This window comes from Cyprinodon variegatus, unplaced genomic scaffold (genome assembly GCF_000732505.1).
Source record: "Cyprinodon variegatus isolate N-32 unplaced genomic scaffold, C_variegatus-1.0 Scaffold74, whole genome shotgun sequence".
In the NCBI taxonomy this organism is placed as follows: Eukaryota; Metazoa; Chordata; class Actinopteri; order Cyprinodontiformes; family Cyprinodontidae; genus Cyprinodon; species Cyprinodon variegatus.
In genome coordinates, this window is record NW_015150527.1 from 1,009,866 (window position 1) to 1,029,936 (window position 20,071).

The 20,071-nt window shown below is 36.9% G+C and overlaps 1 protein-coding gene across 1 annotated transcript in view; it reads left to right on the top strand.

Moving 5' to 3' along the window:
- The window catches only part of rbm20 (RNA binding motif protein 20), a 56,975-nt gene that overhangs the window by 29,123 nt on the left and 7,781 nt on the right, over positions 1-20,071 (top strand). The window contains exons 2-5 of the mRNA XM_015372614.1: positions 8,487-9,501; positions 10,894-10,958; positions 11,227-11,336; positions 13,433-13,533. Coding sequence (XP_015228100.1) covers positions 8,487-9,501; positions 10,894-10,958; positions 11,227-11,336; positions 13,433-13,533 — 1,291 coding nt within the window. The remainder of the gene's footprint in view (positions 1-8,486; positions 9,502-10,893; positions 10,959-11,226; positions 11,337-13,432; positions 13,534-20,071) is intronic.

Sequence of the window (20,071 nt, forward strand, 5' to 3'; positions counted from 1 at the left end):
AGGGGTTATTTTTTTCACTATGTCATTCATTCATTTATAAAAATATTACTTTGTTAAATAAATATTTAGTTTAGAGACTTTTTTTTTCTAAATGTTAAATGCTCCATTTCACAGAAATATTAAAGACTTCTTGCTGCTGTTTTGTTTTTTTTTACTTGTCAGTTTACCATTAATTCCTCATTGGTTTAGTCTCAATGTAAAATCTACCCTTCTCATCAGCTGCATCAGGGCACTGAACACTGTATTTGTTCAGAGCATCCCAGACAGTGTACATGAAACTGCCTGTGGCGTAATATCATATAACCACAAAGTTTGTGATACAGTGAGGGCCGCTCTGCCAACACACGGTTCAAAGATCTGGTATACAGATCCTGGAAAAACCTGTATCGCTCACATTTTCATGCCAGGGGTGTATGAGGACTATGCTCTGATTTTAATTTTAAATCTTATAAATTTAGCTTTATATACCAATTGTACAAGAAACAAGTGAATGCCAGGGTTGTAATAAAGATATTATATGGGGGGAAACAAATACAGAATAGTTAAAGGTTTGTATGTCAAAAAGGAAGAAAAACTAAAATAAATTAATAAATTGCAAACTATACAATTAGCTAGTTAAGAATAGCCTATGTTTATTTTTAACCACTTTTTGATTTTCAAGCTCCTTTACTGTTATTTTGCTTTGTTCTTTTTGCTCTGAATTAAATCAGGTCTTCAATGAAAGGACATGTTTCACGAACAGCTGATTGGCTGAGGGGTTTAGCGTTTTTTTTTAGGTTTCAAATCAATCCTGAAAGCCTGTCATTGAGCAGGTTTGCCGTTCAGAGTACGTTACCATTGTGACTAGCCTCGCTATGAATGGATCCATCTTCGTGGTACTGTAAAGTCAGGGTAAAACCTGAAGTTGACTCGCTAACCCAGTAATGCTAGTTTGCGTTGCAGTCCTCTGTCTGATTCCTGAACCTGTTCACTCTGGATTTGTACTGCTCTTGCCATTTCCACCAATAAGTCTCCAATACATCAGCTGCCTCCGTCTCTGCACTTGGGTCTTTATCTAACCTCCACAAACCTGACAGAGCCATGTTTTAACAGAATATCGATAATCTCTAAAATGTATCCAGATACTAACCTTCCAAAGTGTAATAACAAATGGATAAGTGCAGGGTAATTTAAAGGATACCTTTTGGTTATGCTTTAGAGGAAAGTTAAAGACCATAGCATATGCAATGCCATGTTTTTGTGAATTGGTGTAACATTTCTGTGAGAGTTTATTCTTAATTTGTTCTTTAAATCACCAATTCCAAATCCAAACTGGTTCAACAACCAACAAATAAAGACTAACTGAACTAACGGTGCTAGAATCTACCAGCAGCTACTCTGAGAAATGAGACTGTGGAAGGAGAATTAACAGAAGTCCAGCTCAGTCCTTTAAGTGAGCTAACAAGCCGAGACCAGAGTAAGCCACCCATTTCCTTCCTTAGTGGTGGTTTGGGCTTGGACGGTAACAAATTAAAGGGAAATCTGCTCTCTTTTCTCTCTTAAGCTTTATCCTCAAATAAATATACATGATATAATAATATACAAATATATAATATATAAAATATATATTATAAATATATAATAAATATATAATATATATAAACTATATAATAATATATAAAAATATATATAAACTCTTGATGATGGTGAGATTTTTAATCAGATTAGATAATACTCTAAGCTTCTTTCCCTCTTAGCTTTAAAAGGTAGATATTCGAATAGACGGGCTTGTGGCGCTTGTGCGGCCCTTGTTCTGTGTCTGGGGGACCGGGGCCTGGAGTGCTGTCACTCATGGCTCACAGGGGGCCACAGCCCTATGCTCAGGGGGGGCTCTATTGGAGGGCTTGTTTTGTGACCCTCTGGGTGCAGGCCCAGTTTACCATGTGGTGGTCCAGTCCACCGGCAGATGGCCGCTGGTGGACTGGGTCTGAGGTTGACAGATGGATGCTGTGAAGTGGGGGCTGTACCGTTCCGTTGTGGTGAAGAGAGATCTGAGCCAAAAGGCAAAGCTCTCGCTTTACCGGTCGATCTACATTCCTACCCTCATCTATAGTCATGAGCTTTGGGTCATAACCGAAAGAACAAGCGACCAAAATTAGTTTTCTCGTAGAGTGAGTGGGCTCTCCCTGAAAGATGGTGTGTAGGGTGAGGACTCAGAGTAGAGCCGCTGTTCCTACATGTTGAGAGGAGCCAGTTAAAGTTGCTTGGGCATCTGGTTAGGATGCCTCCTGGACTTCTCCCTGTTGAGGTGTTCCAGGCATGTCCCACCGGGAGAAGACCCAGAGGGAAACCCAGGGCACGCTGGAGGGACTATGATTCTCGGCTGGCCTGGGAGCGCCTTGAGATTCCCCCGAAGGAGCTGGCCCAAGTGGCTGGGGAGAGGGACGTCTGGGCCTCCCTACTGAAGCTGCTACCCCCGCGACCTGACCCTGGATAAGAGGAAGATGGATGGGTGGATGGATGGATGGATGGATGGATGGATGGATGGATGGATGGATGGATGGATGGATGGATGGATGGATGGATGGATAAATTGTTTGCAATAGACATTTAAACCAAAGGAGGCAAAAAAATTCATTCTGTCTACATTTTGAGATGGATAGTGAGATTTATGGGGTTGCTTATTGGCTGTATGTTATGATATCTATCAATCCAGAAGCCACTAAACTAGAATTAGAACTGGCAATGGGCAGGACTGACCCACAAACAGTGATCCAGCTTACTGTCTTGACCCTATACATATATACACCTATACATACTGGATTAGAGGTTTTGCAGACTCCTAAATTATTAAATTGAGATTAAATTATTTAATTTCATTGATTTAAATCTAGATACAAAATGTATCCAAATGAACGCAGTGATGTAGCTTCAATTGACGTGTGAGAAAACTAGAAGTATTATTAAACAGGAGATTTCTGCGGTGCCCTTGAACAGAAACTTAAATGTGACACCAAGGCGCCCAACTGGACTTTTTTTCATTGTTTGACCCCAAAAGTGGATCCATATCCTCCCTAGATCTATTTGCCATTACTGGCTAGCTATTTATGCCCCAAACACTGAATGTAAATATTCCTGCTGCAATATACCTCAGTTTTCTATTCTAGGAACATTTTGGTCATAAAACAATTGTGTGCATAAAAATAATAACATTAACATAACTGCTGATTCCAACCTGTTTATAATGTGAATTACTTCAATATTGCTCTTTAAGGAACAGTAATTTAATCACCATGGAGGATGACAAATTGTTCTCAGCCATTACCCACTCCCACGGGATTGTCTGTGTTTCTCTTTTTTAAACTCTTCCCTTCCACACCTGGTTGATGTGTATTTGACACCTATATTGGAGATCCTCATTGCAAGATTAGCCTGAAGTGTTTCACACGCTGTGCCAGCTGCTCAAGAGACCATATTAGTCTTTTAAGGACACAGTGTATGAGCACGGCTGTGTGGGCGACTCCTGTATTTATAGCTTTGAGTCATTGGCTGGAATGGTGTAAGTCTATCTCTCCATCAGCATGCTTGTTCACTTAAGAGGGCAATCCATTAGAAAAACGTTTCACAACTAATAAGTATAATAAACACACAAGTTATTAAAGGCCTGATATTTACATAGACCATAAAAGAGACATAACCTTTTTTTTCCTTTACTGTCACCATAGCAAACCAAATTTCCTTGTGTAAGTTAAAACGGATCAACAAAATAATTAGTTTTTGCTAAATACCTCAACAGTGATGGAAAATATGTTTTTCAGAGATTTACATTGTTATTTATTAGAATGTCTTTGAGGAATACCACTTGGGTTAAACCGTTTATATATTATCTTCACAAGCTTCTTATTATATTCTATCCTCATATTTGCTATGGGATTGAGATCAGGACTGGCATATGATCATTCTAAATCTAAATCATTCTATTTTTTTTGTGCCTCTGCCACTTTGCAACTAATTTGGAAGAATGGTAAAGGTCTCTGTTAGATATGGGTTTTAACTAAATTCTGAGCTTGCCGAATTGTGGGTTGATCTTCAGCACCATCTCATAGTCATAATTAACTTTAATCATGTGTTTTAAGTCACTTTTCAAACTTAAAAGTATATACAAGTGTATATGAATTGTGCAGTTACATCTAGAGTACCTTCATGTTTCACTTAAAAGCCGCACCCACTAAGTAAAAAAAAAAAGAAAAAAAGAAATGGAAATGTACATGTATAAGCCACATCTGACTATAAGCTGCTGATATCTACTAAAGTGTCTCCCACAAAAACCTGTAGGGGGAGCTCTACATACCGTTACGTACCCCTAGAGAGTAGGGGCGAAGAAGAATGCTAGATTCTGTTAGCCTGTTGGGGCTTTGCCAGCTCTTTATTTCAGTTCTGCGAGAGTTACACACAGTCTCTTCATTGGTTCAACAGCTTTAATGCAGCAAATAAATGTCAAAATGTTTGAATTTGGGACATTTGTTCTCCGTCATGCCTGCCGATAGCATTTGTTTGTGCTTAATGAAGATTACCCCCTTGTTCTTTGATTTACGTAGCCTGACGGTTATGAAAAATCTACAGAAAAGCTGCACCTTCTTTTAAGCCTCGTGGTTCAAAGCATGGGAAAAAGGAGGCGGTGTATAGTCCAGAAAATACTGTATTAAATACATTATCCAGAAACTTAAAGACATGCTGGTGTCATGATCTTGGCACTGATGGCTGGCCTAATTACTCACTCCTTTCCTGTCTTTCTCTGCCTGGTTGTTCATTACTGCTCATCTAATCCACCTGCTCCCGCTGATATTTATATTGGTCAGACCCAGCCATTGGGGAAAGATTGTTGCTCTTGTTCTTATTCTCGGGGGCCAGTGGAGAGGGTTTTTGGCGTTCCGTTGTGTTTCTAATTGCTTGACCCTGATCTGCCTCTCATCACTGAGCGTCCCTGTTCCGTTCTGTAAGTTCTGCCTGAACTGTCTGTGGACTCCTGGAACCTTGAACCAGCCTGTTCCTATTTGGATCGGTATCCCTGACCAGGCTTCGGACTCTTGGACCTCTAAGCCTTCCTGTTCTGATGTGTTTCCCTGACCTGGCCCGGATTTCTGAACTACATCAAATTATAAGCTGAAAATTGTGCTTTTTTAACAAAGTGGTTTTTTTTCACATTCAAACCTAAAACACTTTACTGTTGAAGCGATAATTCTATTCAATTCAGTTTATTCATATAAATAGTACCAATTCACAACACCGTATCTCAAACTTTCTTTTAAAGAGAATCAACTGCGTGCATCACGTCATTAAATTGTAGGACATGCTCCACCTGGATGACCTTGAGGCGAATATATTGACTCCTCAGCAATGCCTCACACTGAGAGATTAAAAATGTTAAATATAATGAAGTTGTTCAGAATAATGGCTCATCTGCAGAAACTTGTCAGTTTGTATTCCCTGCTTGGATTGAGCCACAAAGAGATTTCCCTTTTTTTCAAGATTATAATAATCATTAGGGGTTTCCTGATTCGATATTAATATCCGATTTTGGTCTGATATTAGACAAAAAACTAATAACAAATTATATCGGCAAGCATCTTAATCTCCAATATTGTCATGCTGATAGAAAAAGACGGCTTTTGTGTAAAGGTTCTGTAACCCATTGGTTAATATTTCAGCAGTCAGTTGTTGTCATAACTATTATTGTTGACTATTATAAGAGCACATGATCAAGCCTTTAATTAGGTTATAAAGTCCAAGATAGGTTAATAAAAGCATGTATGATTCATGCTCATATAGTATTAGGTCAATATTGCCATTGGTCAATTCTCAAACCTTCAATATCGGTGTCGTATCAGAAATAGAAAAAGTTGCATCGGGACACTCCTTCATAATCATGCGTACACTTAGAAGTTACTCAGAACACATGGAGCTTTAAGGAGGAAAACAATTCTCACTGATCAACTGGAGATGGAGGGGGAGCTCCACTGATACAAACTACCTGAACCTCTTCCATGCAGGCCAAGCAAAGTTACATGAGATATTTATAGATATAACTGGATCCATAAAGCAGAGTAAAGATACATTTACAGAAAAATCACATTAAATAAGGCATATTGGCATCTATGACAAACTGAAACCTTTTCAATATATGCTAAACGGGAAATGTTTGCACAAACAATGTCATTATTAATTTGTCATACAGGTAAGACAATTGGAATGATGCAGTATTATATTGATTAGATATTGAGAGTATATTATATTACTAATAAGTTAAGCCTCTGTATCCTCAGGGAAAGATGGTTATTCAGACAGAAGGTTTAGAGTATCTTAAGTCACAGAGGGACAGTTTGTCCTTTCAAATACATGCTGACATGATTTGTAACAAAGCCCTACAACGCCTCCATCTCTCTGGAAGTTGAGGTATTTTAGAGTTGGCACAGAGAATATCAACCCTGTGTTTTTTGATCCTCCAAAATAAAAACACTAGATGTTTGTTTTCGGTATCGAATATATATTATCTAGATTATAATGGTTCTTATGAAGAGATTATGAAGAGATTAAGTTAACCTCTAATGCAAAGCAAGCTTACAAGGTTTTGCTGAGTGTCAGTTTTCCACCTCAGAGGTGTGATTTCAAGGCCTAGACCTTGTGTGAGAGTTTATATTTCAGTGGGTGGAGAAGTGATAGTCACGATATGATGGGTTTATGAAGTGGCAACGTAATCACAAGGTCAAATCCTAACTAGTGAATGCATCCATTCCAAAGATGTGTAGAGCTGATAATCCCTTATGATTTAGAGGTATGAATATATTTTAGAAACATCTCTGCAAAAAATGAAAAATCTATCCTATTTGACCGCTGTCTATATGTGTTTTATATGTTACGTATTGCATATTTAAAAATCCCTTTTCAGCTAATTTTGTCTCATGTAAATTCCTTTAAATTTAGTTTGGCACTATCTGTATGTGCTGTATTTTTTATGGCTCCCTAAGCTTTGTCTCAAACCACCGAGACAGGAGCTCTGGCCAGACGAGGCGGTGTCAGGTGCTTCACATTTCTGACGTGATGTGTGGCTGAGGAGACTAAGTTTAGACAGTGAGTGCATTCATCAGAAACTGAAGAGGCAGCTCAGCCTCTCAGGGTCAGAGCAACCAGCAGGAGCTTTCCACACTGAGAAGCAGATAAAAAAAAAAAAAAACTCAAAATAAGATTCCTCATTGATTCCAGCCACATTTAATCATTATGTTTTTTGTTGTTTTCTTTCCCGCAAAGATCCAATCATTTCTTTTAGGCCTTTTATTGTAGAGAAAAAACAAACACAGATTAAGAAATAATTTCAGCGTAATCTCCAGTTAGTGGCGTGATTATTGATTTAATTACTCACAGTCTAATGCTTCTTTAAAAATAAAGAACCATTATAGTTCAGTAATTGTGGTCTCATCATATCTAATAATGAAGTTCAATATACAGATTAATAATGATCTGATAGATTATTTTATTCAGGAGGTCCTATTCCACCATCTGCTTTTCAAAACCTGAAAGCAGACACCTTTATGTCAATGTTTACAAGTTTTAACTGAAAATAGAGTAACAGGAAGGATTGCACCCAATCTGTTTTTTAAACTAGGGTCTTCTATTAACATATTGACAAATGAAAATAAAATAAAATAAAATGTCAACTGGCACATAGTTTTAATTTATATTATTTGTCATACGTTCCCAACATTTTTTAATCTATGAGCACATGGTCACTTCATTATTAGTTTTTTGTTTAGCTGTTGTTACATTTCACAATATTTGTTAAAGTTCAATAAAAAGAAAAGTTTTGAAAAAAACTGTTATTAATTCATTCATAAACCATCCTTAATTAATTAATTTATTTATTTTTGATAAATTAACTTTAAATCCAGAATTTATTAGATATGTCATATTAATATTATTTAATATTTCAGTTGCTTTATGTGCTTTTCTTTTTCCCATTTTGTTTTAACCTTTTTTTTTTGGATAATATTATTATTACTAGGGATGTCCCAATATATAAACATCGGATATCGGTCCAATATTAGCCAAAAGAAATATTATCGGATTTTATTGGCCAGTATCTAAAATCAAAAATATTTTCATACTAATAGAAAATATCTGCTTCTTTTGAAAGTTTCTACTTTAGTAACATTACTTGTTTAAGCCTTTCCGAGCATTCTAAAATATAAAATAAGTGATAAAAGCAGGTATTATTTGTGCTAATATTGTATCGGGTAAATATCGGTATCGTATCAGAAAGTAGAAAGTTGTATCAGGACATTCCTTATTATTACAGTTATTTCTGTAAGAGATGTTTTTTTTTTTTACAGCGCTGCAGAGCATAAACATATGACAAAATCCTCAGACAGTCAACTTTAGGGAGGTTAGAAAATTCCCCCACTTGCAGACTGACTGGGAGCTCCATTAATGTGTCTTATTTTCCCACCATACAGCATAAGAGCACCATCACTGGACAGCACAGAGAAAAAGGGCCTTCAGGCAGGTGTTCAGCTACCAGGCAATGTGCAGACTGGACCTCAGCAGCAGAACCAGCTCCTCCTGACGCCAGCAAGCCTCCAGCTCGCTCAGCTCCAGGCCCAGCTCACCCTCCATCGACTCAAACTGGCTCAGGAGGGAAACACGGCCAACGCTGCAAGCATCCTCAATCAGTTAATCTCCAATGTCAACATGTCACAGCCTATGTTAAATCAATTAAGGAATTCATCTCTGGTCGGTAATCCACAGGGGGCTTTCCCCACTAGGATGATTGGTTTCCCTTCTTCAAACTCAGTTGTTGGGACCTTGGTGGGTGGGGGATTCAACCAAAACTCAGGGAATGTGAGACTGGATCATCCTGGTGGAGGGGGGGGTAAAGGTCAACACGGTGGGGAGTATGGAAAAAAGCCTGGATCAGCTTACTCCTCTGGCACGGACAGATGTGTTCAGTACAGCTTACCTGGAGGAACGTCTGCTGAAGAACAGTACACAGGGATTCAATCTCAGGCCAAAAACATGAACAACGTTGGCTTTCACAGAGACTTTTATGGGCAGGACATGCAGGCAGAGCCGGCTGGGTTTATCTCCAACGAGCAAATGAACTCCACTGCACACAAGGAGCAATGGAAAGGCCATAACAACTTAAACCAGACTGGGACGGTGAACATGCCTTCAAGCAATGCGACAGCACGGCCTTCAGCTGGGCAACCGATTTGGCTCAGGACAGAACTATACAACCCAGAAGAGCCGACCCCTGAACCCAAGCTAAACTGCTACGGCGGGGTTTCCTCTTTTGGCTCCAGCAGCACTCAGGGCTTCGGAAACTACCAGGCTCTGCACGGAGCTCAGGAATCCTTACCGTCAGCTACTAGGACCCTACAGCCCCATCAAGTCAGCGATTATTGTGGCGTCACACCCTCTCAGCTGCCACATCAGTGCAGCATCTGCGACAAAAAGGTCTATAACCTCAAGGTGAGTATAGGTGTACTGTAAAGGTGTACTGTGAGGATTTAATTTTCAATTATTAAAAAAACCTGCTCTTTCTAATCAATGTGAAGCAACTTCAGAACGATATGGTTTCTTAAACCACAATGGAAGATTTTATAGTTTTTTTTTTTTTTAAGATTTTATACTGTTTTGTGAAAAAAAATCCACTTTTGTCTTTACAGCTTTAAGCTTTCATAGTAAGAACAGAAAGCCTAATGCTTGAAAAAATGATTTGTCTATATTATATATAGTTATAGATATTAGAACTTATCATTTGGTTGTAATCTCTTTGTTTAGACTCCATAGAAATGTTAGATAAACCTTTGTTTAAAAATGAAAACTCCTTTATCACCTTAGATAATATTTTCAGTGTTCTTTGCTGTTTGATTTAAATTTAACATAGAGAATTGGTGTTTTTTTTTAATACTTAATAAAATCAGTATTAGACAGACCTTAGTGTGAGGAGCAATAAATATAACCACTGGTTATATGTGCATATTTTAACTAGAAAATTAAAATCCTACATTTGAAAATTATTCAAATATATTATTACTGGAGACAGAATTATTTACAGTTCATGTGTGACTTTGAAGGATTTTGACCAATTTTCATTTAACCTATAATAATCTGAAACAGTTATCCGATTTGCAACATAACTCAAAAAAGCTGGGATTAAAAATTGGGAATCTGGATGCAACCAGTGCAAAAAAAAAAAATTATCACATTGATGATCAGTTTTGAACAGAATAATGTGTCTGTTGATATTTAATCAAAACATGGTACTTCTTTATTCATTCTCAACAAGAGGTTGATAGAAAAAAATATGCATGCAATGAAACCCTCCATAATTGCTTAGTGTTTCTACTAATGTTGAATGCATCTGTTCAATGTATCTTTAATGATGAGCTCCAATTGTATAAGTTTGCAAGGCCTCCCTGCCATCACCCTAATCTGTAGCTCCATCCAGAGATTCTCCGCCAGATTTATGGCTCAATGCAAAGCATCAAAGTTGATTCCAGTCAGAAGAATAGTGCTTATAAAAATAAAAGTCTACTCTAAACTGTAATCTTTCATAGGTATGAATAATATTATTCTTAACTGTAAAATTATTAAAACTAAAAAGACATTTTTGGACATATTAAGGCCAGAAGACTCTTAAATCTTGACCCTAAGCCTCTGATTACTGATTACATTTTAAAGGTTAATTTTAATCTTTCTGATGCATTCGAAAAAAATCTTCAACACTGAAGCAGGTCAGTTAGTGAAAAACAAAGACCTCTAAACAGCTTTCCTCCTGGCCATGAAGGGCAAACAGTGTTCGTCCGGCAAGCTTTAAGACTATGTTTGGACACAGTATGAGTGTTTTTGTGTTTTTAGGACTGGGACCAGCATGTGAAGGGAAAACTGCACCTGCAGAATCGAACTTTGTATGCTGCTGACAGGTGAGTTTTTACCCAAACACGTTTTATTTCCTACATTTATAACCAATATTCACTTGCAAAGCATTTCTATTCTATAATAGCACTCTTCTTTGCCTCTTTGTAGCAATAAACACTGCAGTATTTTTTACTGTTAGGGGTATTTCTTCTTCCTCGCTTTTGCTCTGCGAACAGCTGTCTGAATCTTTCTACATTATGAGCTCTGTCACCAGATATGAGTGAGCAAGGCAGGGGAGAGGCAGCTAAAATCAGCCTTGTGTGATTGTTGCAGCTCAACAGCAGCATCGGCCGGAGCCCCTCAGTATGCCGTCGGCAGGTCATCTGAGGGAAGTCTGAACACTGGAGGGACGAATCCCACAACCTGCCCCAAAGCAGGTCAAGGTAGGTTCTAACTTCATCATCAACGCTTCAATCTTAGTTTTATTTATGCTGATATGGGAGCAATGCTTTTAAAAAAAAATCTAGTTTATAGATTATTGCTTGCAAATAGATTTTAAAACCAAAAACAACCCAAAATAATGATCATAATTATTGATATGATTAAGTTATAGAAAAAAAACTCACTAAAGAGCTGAGGAGTACCCCCTATTTCCTTCAGCGTTCCGTATTATATGCTTTATGTTATACAGACCACTGGTGGCTGGTCCAGACGGCATGACAGACGGCTTGTGCCAAACTATTAATGTTGACAATATCCAAGGGACATGACTTTGAGGAGGCTCAGTTTCACTCAGACAACACGTGATACCTGAGCCTGACTGCATGTCGGCTACAAATAAGTTATTAAAAAGTATCCTGAACAACTCCTCTGGTCATTTGAAGATACTGTGCCTTCTAAAACTATTGACACCCCTTTTCTCTACTGGGTTACATTTCATTAGGTTAGAAAACAAAACCAATAATATATTTTAATTGGATTTTATGTGAAAGGCTATCCAAGTAGTGTTTATACCTAGAGTAGAAGGAAAGGATACCAGAATTATTAACGTTTGAAACATGCACCCCGCATTTGCAGACCCATTTACTCTGATATCCCAAAATAAAATGAAATGTGACTAATTTCCTTTATGAGTCACCAGATTAGTGAGAAGTAGCCTAAGTGCAAATGCAGCTGTTCTGTGAAAGCTTCAGAGGTTTCTAAGAGAACATTAGTGAACACAGAGCATCATTAAGAATAATAAATACAGGTCAGGAACAAACTTTTAGGCTGGTTGATGTTACAATACTGTAACTTAATTTTTAAACCAAACCAAAATCAAACTCTTTGGTCTTCATAGAAAACACTAGCCGAGGTTTAAGACTAAAAATGCAGATCAGCTGTTTGGACACAGCCTGCATGGTGGTGGCCTGATCATGCTGTGGGTACCTGTTTTGTTGAGCAAGACAACAAATCTGGTTGGATATGATGGAACCAGTCTGGTGGGAGAACAGGCAAGGCAAGAGTGGAGGAAAGTGTTTTAAAGCACAAAGACTTGAAATGTGAAATTTGACCATCCAGCAGGATCCAGTCGATAAACAAACAGCTAGAGCTACAGCAGAATGGTTTGGATCAGAACATCTTCATCTATGACAATTACCCCAAATTCACTCTAAAAAGAAAATGCTGCTCCAACTTAATTGGGTTGCTTCAATTGGTAACAAGTAATTGAATCAAGTTGATCCATCTTATTGTTTTAAGCCTACAAGTTGAATACTTAAATAAATTAAGTTTTGGAAACTTAATTCAGTTACTTGTTAATAAATTCTGTTAAGTTGGCAATTACTTTATGTTGGAGCTTAAATTAATTGAACTAAGATTAAGACAACCAGGACTTGAAAAATATTTTTTTTTCTCTTTTGGCACATGTACTCATAATTACTGGCTATCCCAGGCAATGTCCAAAGTTGGTCCTCAAGGTTTGCTGTCCTGCAGCTTTTAGAGGTTTCTCTGCTTCAGCACAGCTGATTTCCATTGATAGCTGATTAACAGACTTCTGCTGAACTACAATCATCAGAATCAGCTGTGTTGAAGCAGAGAAACATCTAAAACCTGCAGGACAGCTGCCCTCGAAGACTCACTTTGGAAATGCCTGTGTTTTCCCTACAGGGACCAAAACTGCTCAGAAACAATAAAACAGTAACAAAATTTTGCCTCCTCCTTAAGATATCTATTCATACTCATATTTTAACTGTTGGAAAATTCAGAATTTTAAATCTATTTCTAAAAGGTAATATTTCTTGATTTAAGAAAAGAAAAGATCTTGAATATTTGAATAAATTTGTCCAAAAAAACAATTCCACTTTTTCTCTTCAAGGGACTAAAAGGTCCTTTAAACTCCAGAGATAGTCATACTCAGAAAAAAACTCAAGTTGCTGCTAAAAGATTAATACAGAGAACAGAATCAATTTGTGATGTTTACGAGATGCTCTGTGAAGGAGATTACAAACGAAACTGGATTATATTCCTGACATATATATTTGATATGTTCCTTTAACAGATGTTTGCTCAGGAACCAACGTGCAATACTTGCCAGCTGGAGCCATGAAAACTTATCCTGCATCAGACGGAGTATTTGCCTCCCACCAGCCCGACTCAACGGTCAGATGAATGTTTTCATTTAAGCTATTTCTTAACAGTTATTAATGGTTTGCGATGAGCTTTTCATTTGTTTTGACACTTTTTAGGTGGTAGAAGAGACATAAGGGAACAGCTGTTATTCACCAAGATAAAACCTGAATTTTTCTTTTCTATTAAAAATCCACCAAAAAAACAAAACAATTATACTAATATGATCTGATATCTGCAATTCTAAAAGCCTTTTAGGAATGGCTTTTCTCAAGTTTACAATAGTTACATGCTGTGTTGCATATATCCCCATGTTTCTTCAAATATCTTATATTCCTGTGAAAAATAAAACACATAAACAGTAAGCAGGTAATGTTCTCCATAAGTAGTACACAAGGTTTTTTTTTTTATAATTCGAGGCATGCAGCTTTGTTCATTCTTTTTTCCTCTCCATTTTGAGGAGGATAAATTTTTTGTTAAATTAAAATCTAAAATTGCAAAATGATTGACTTTATTCTAAAAGAATTAATGAATAATTATTTAACTCTAAATTTTGCCTGTAAACCCCAACATCTCTGAATCTCCAGTAATTTTCTCCAGAGCAAAGCTGCAAACAGGTATTGCTTTTTAAGCAGTGTCACAGTCGGCTGGCTTCTTCTTTAAAACTGTTGGACCAGGACTGGGGAACAACTGCTGTTGATAGATGTTCATCATGCAGACGGATGTCTGAATAAGCACACAGCAGATGATCGGTGAGGTGAAAGGAGCCCAGAATGAGCCCTGCCTAACTTGCAGACAGAGTAAATTCGAGCGCAGCATGGAGCTGTCCACAGTCTGTGGACTGACATATGCACACAATGACAGGCTGCTTATTCTGACACCAACACACAATACAAATACAACTGTATGGTCTTTATTTAGTTTTCTTAAATGTTTTTGTTGAGAAAAACTGCCTTCTACAGAGTATTTTCTATTAATGTATGGGAAATCCCTTTTTTTATTATTCTTTTTAAATATTTTAGTAAGAAAAAGCAGTTGAATATTTACATCTCAAACTAGAGATAAAACATATTCTATCCATTCTTTACGTTTTCAGGCATTTTAGGTATCTGCTGAACTTGTTGCTATAGTTTAGTGTTTGAAGTGAGCTTTTTCTATTCTAGAACTATTTTCTATTTTCAAAGATGACCAAGATGCCTGTGGGTGTTTTTGATGTGGGTGATTTGACTCACTGCCCAGAGCCGTAAGCTGTGAAGAAAGGACATTTCTCAATTTGTTTCACTTTGAACAAACACTATATTGATTTATATTGCATGTTCAGTATTCAGTAGGGATTGCTCCTCCTATGGTTTGCAGTGGAGAACAGTGGAGTTTAAGCACTGCAAAAAAAGTGTCCATACTTCACAAATGAGTTAGCATGCTAACCTTGGTCTGATATTGGTATTAAAATTGTTTTGTTTTGTTTTGTTTTTCCAAATAGGAACCACCACTAAATGGTGGTAGAAACAATATTACAATGGGAACCCCTAACAAGTGCTGTTTCAACAGAGTAGTTTTTTTTCTTCACTGCATTTGCCTTCAATCAGATGTTCAGTCATGTTCAATGAACTAGAATATACAATGATGCTTGATTGTTGGATTAAAGCACATTTTGCTACCTTAATTGATCTGATGTAATATTATAATCCCGAATGCCCTAAAATCAACATAATTAACTCAAAAGAAGTCTTCAATTAACACAAAAAAAGTCGATTTAACTGTTATTCTAACAGGTAGCAATAATTCAGACCAACTTGGTCTTTATTATGTAAAATACAAAAAACATAAAACAACAAAATATAGATATAGATAAGGATAGAGGAGAGAACATTTTGTTTTTTTGTACCACTAAAGCAAAGTTTAAATTTTATTTGTTTGAAGTCAACCCAGAGAATAGTTTCCTTACAAGAAAATTCAAGTATTTTTTTGGGATTTAGAAAACCCTCCATGAGGGATTTTTATTTTTCATTGCATCCTTAACCTCTTCCCCAGATGCTGCACTTATGATTTTTGGGGGTGTTTTTTGTCACTTTTTTGTATGTTTTTCTTTTTTTAACTGAAGATAAGATACCATCTACTGACAACAGCTTTGCTTACTAAAAAGTCTCTTGCACAGATTTACTCTGTCATCAAGCACAAAGTAACATTTCTACATAAAAAGCAGTCATTGTGGATAATATGCATATGATAGACTAGACTTCCTCTTTTGATGTCTCATTTAGGACAATGTATGGGGAGATATTTTAACAAGTATAAAAATAAATCTGTAGATTACATGTAGATTATGGTTATTTTCCATCTGCACACTCACTTGTATGTTTCCTTAAGACTGTTGGAACCATAACTTTATCAAATATAAACAAAATATTTACATTTATTTTATGAAACCAAAAATAATAAGAAAAAAAATATTGTAGATATGTGATGGACCTTTCCAGGGTGGGCCCCCTTTTTCCACAGAGACTGTATATAGGCCTTCTTTGATGCACACATGGAAGAAAATAGATGAATGAAAAATAAATCTGCAAAAAAACACATGTTGGGAAAACATTTAAACTAATGGACAAGCCGTATAGATAAAAATAAGGCTAATAACTGTGAAACAGATCTAGACTCAAATCAATATGATCTACGTTGAAATAGTTATATTATGAAACCACAGCTTCCTTTTTCCTGGTCTGATTCATATTATTGGATCACTTGATTTTTGTTTTATTGTAAAGGTTTTATTGTACACGTGGGACAAAATGTACAAGCTGCGCTGCTAAGGCTAATGTTAGTTCCCTGGAATGCCACCCGTCTGAGGCAGAGGCAGGATTTTACTACCTTGAAAGCTTTTCTTCTTACAAAACATTTGCACACACACCAACAAAGTACAACCAACCTAGAAGGTAGATATTTTACTCTTTTTTTTTTTTTTTTAGAAATGCACATAGATTTTAAAGGTAAAGGTTATATTTTTTCATAATAAATTAGGGGTTTTTTTACATCTTAAATCACATTTAGTGCTAAACGTGTGTTTATTGGCATTGCGGTGTCTATTGGTCTAACACAGAAGCTTCTGTAGCTTCTTGAAACAGAGCAGCGATAAACACTGGAGTACATCTAACCACTGTTTGAAAGACCAACCTGGAGACTTCTGGGTCGCACCCTCGTACCGCGGTATAAAGTTTCAGACCCGTGAGAGACTGGTAAAGCAATCAGAGGAGCTGGCATATGAGCAGTGTGTGTATGAGCGTAAGGGAGAAACTGCAAAAGTAAAGAGATTTTCCCCCTGGATCAACCAACACAGATGCTCTATACCAGGGGTGTGCAAAGTGCGTCCTCTGGACTGATTCACGTGGCTCCCAGGCTGCAGTTCAAAAACGGTGCAAAATTATTAAAGATAAATTCAAATCTTTTTACAAAGGAAACTGTTGGGATCCACACACAGAATTAGTTTGATAGCCACACTGTTTCCCTTCTCTTAAATTTCATAGTAAATTGTTATTTTATTTTATATTTTATACCCAAAACATACTTTGCAAACCAAAACTTGCTTTAAATAAATATTTTAACCTCAGCTAAGCTGAATACAGCATGCGTGTTTGAAGAAAGAGAAGCTCAAATCCGGTTCCTTTTGCCAAGAAAAGACTAATTTCTTCCAATTGAAGAAGATAACCTAAATGCCTGTAAAGCAAACAGGGAATCCTTTTTAAAGGTTTGGATCTGCAATGATTTACATTAGTTTACCTCTAGTCGGTTGGTGACAAATATCTTTTCGCACTGAGCCTCACTCTGGTTCTGCTTGAGTTTTCTTCCTATTCAGGGAGGAGTTTTCCTTTCCATTGACCGTAAATACATCCTCACTGCAAAGAGCGTCTCTTCCCTGTTGCTGCATGCTCATTCAGGAGGACAAAATGCTGCAGTCAATAACTTTTTTTATTTTTTTTTAAGATGTTTAATGGAACATTACAGGGACAAAACAGGCATGCAAATAACAATCAGACAAACAGAGGTCATTCTCTTTAAATAACAAAAACAATTGTTTCAAGTGTTTAAATTGCCTTGAGTGTTTCTAAACTAGACAATAATTATGAAACAATTTTCCACATCAAATCTAAATATCACTAAATATCACTTGGTGAGAAATATTGTATTTCCTCTCAAAAAACAGCAATGTTTTAAAACTAGGATTAAGTGGAACTTTATTAAATTAATTTGGTTTGAGTGAATTTAAAGGCAGCTGTGACAGAGTGTGGAACAAGAAACGAGGCAACTTAACTGTAATGGTCGACAGTTTATGGGATCAGCTACTGTTTAAACACTAAGCCAACAGTGACTGTACTCCCACTGATCACTCTGATCAAACTCTGTAAGCTTTTCAAGACTTTTGATCTCGCTTATATATTTAACCAGCCTATTCTTGGATGTGTTTATTAAGCTCAGCCTGCACTGACCTTTATGTTTTCTGCTGCAGAGGGAGAGCTGGCGAACGCTGCTAATAGAATTATCACTCCTACATCTAGAGCTGTTTATTTCATAACAGTTTCAACCGACCAGTAACTGTTAAGTCACCCTACAGACCTCTAATATTACAGATCATCCATTCAACCTTCTGGTTTAAGCTTTGTCAAAAACAATATCATCTCTTTTAAAGGTTTTGATCCTAAATAAATGTTCAATAAAAAATGCCTGTCCAAAGTTAAACATGTCAGGATTTACTATTAGAGGAACGTTATTGATCTGTGAGTCAATCTGTTGCACTGGAAATAAATTCCTTCTTTATTATGGGTGACTTTGAAAGGACAGAGCTGTGCTCATATTCCCTTTGGGCCTCCTACTCTTGATCGGAGTAAAGTCTGTGTTATTGTTTGGTATTCCTTGAACAAATTCCCTGTAAAACCCGAGACCCTGGCGTCTGATCCAAAGTGGGATTAAGACCACCGCCTGTGCCGCACATGGAGCTGTCTGTCAGGTTGTGTGACTATAGGAGGGCAAGAGAGGGGGTGAGGAAACTGCAGCTGGTTACAGAAACAGGACACATTTATACGCTGAGCTAAATTTACAAGCAATTTATCATTATTTCAGTAGTTGTAGATTTTATTTCAGAACTTATTATGTTGAAGAGGAGGCATTTAGTGATGTGTGAAAACAGTCCTGAATAGTGTTTGTGTAAATATGCAGGAGTTGGCAAGATGGCTAATTTCCACCCGACTACTCAGAACAGGAAACAACAGTTAAAATCTGTTTTTGTTTTCGTGTCCTATCTTTGCAGTCATAGCTGCACCATTTTATTAAAAATAGAAAAGAAAAAAGGAAAAAGAAGCTAGACATGTATCCTAAAACCAAAAGTTATTTAAAAAGAAAAGCTTAATTCCCTGTTCAATTAGTTGTTCTCAGTTCAAATTTAAGAGCTTTGCCAAAATTACATTGACCTTTCTCACAATTTTATGTTGTAACCACAAACCTAATTTAGGTTTAATTGAGAGTTATTGTTGTATAATAAGAAGAAGTTCACAATTGTGAAATTTTAGAATAGAAAACTGGAAATGTGAGTCATGCATTTGCATGACTAGGCTCAATATGGACAGAAATATTCTATCAGCAATAATAATTTGAGCACATCTTTTCTTGATCTGCAAATTAAAGACAAAAAAGAAAAAAAACCTTTTTTAATATTTACAACAATAATTAACACTAACCTATAATATATCACTAACCGCTTACAGGGGAGAAATAGTGATGTTACCGATTTATAACAATTAATTTTGCACTATAAAAAGATCAGGTTTATTACTTTAGAGCGGAGGTCCGCGACCCCTAGGGGGTCCACAGAGAACTGCATAGGGGTCGTGAAAGTTTTGGTTGATGAGACTTTTTTTCATATTCCCCCCCTGCAATATTTGTCACAAATTGAAATGTCTTTAAATCCACATTAACATGAATTCAACACACTGTAGTAAAGAAATAAACGGAGGCAGAAGATGTATTTCAGTCATCAATGCTCACATTCAGTGACACACAGGAGCTCTTTCAAGCTGGACACCGTTTCATTCACAACACCTGTCCCATCAACCAGGAATCAGAATCAGAGATACTTTAATAATCAAAGGGCAAAATTACTTTCGTTACATTAGTCCATATGTAATAGTGACTATAGCACCAGTTTGATATAACAGAATTTCATACAATATATGTAATTAGGGGGTCCCTGTCAGTCCCTATCAGTTTGGGGGTCCTTGGCCTGGAAAACGTTGAAGAACCCTGCTTTAGAGCATAAGATTTTGCTACTGATGACAGCAAAGATTAATGTTTTTTTTATTTTTTCCGTTAAACATGATAGTTCAACTCATTAGATTTTGCTGGAAACTAACCAACACGGGCCCCGATTGAGGACTAAAATGGTGGTATTGGTATCAGCGAGTAGCAACAAATAGGGCACCAAAACCATTTTGAGAGCCAGAAGTTTATTCAACTATTGTCACCCATTCCAGGTAGGCAATAAAAAGTTCTACTGGATTCACTTTGTATTAGTCCTACAAAGGTAGGC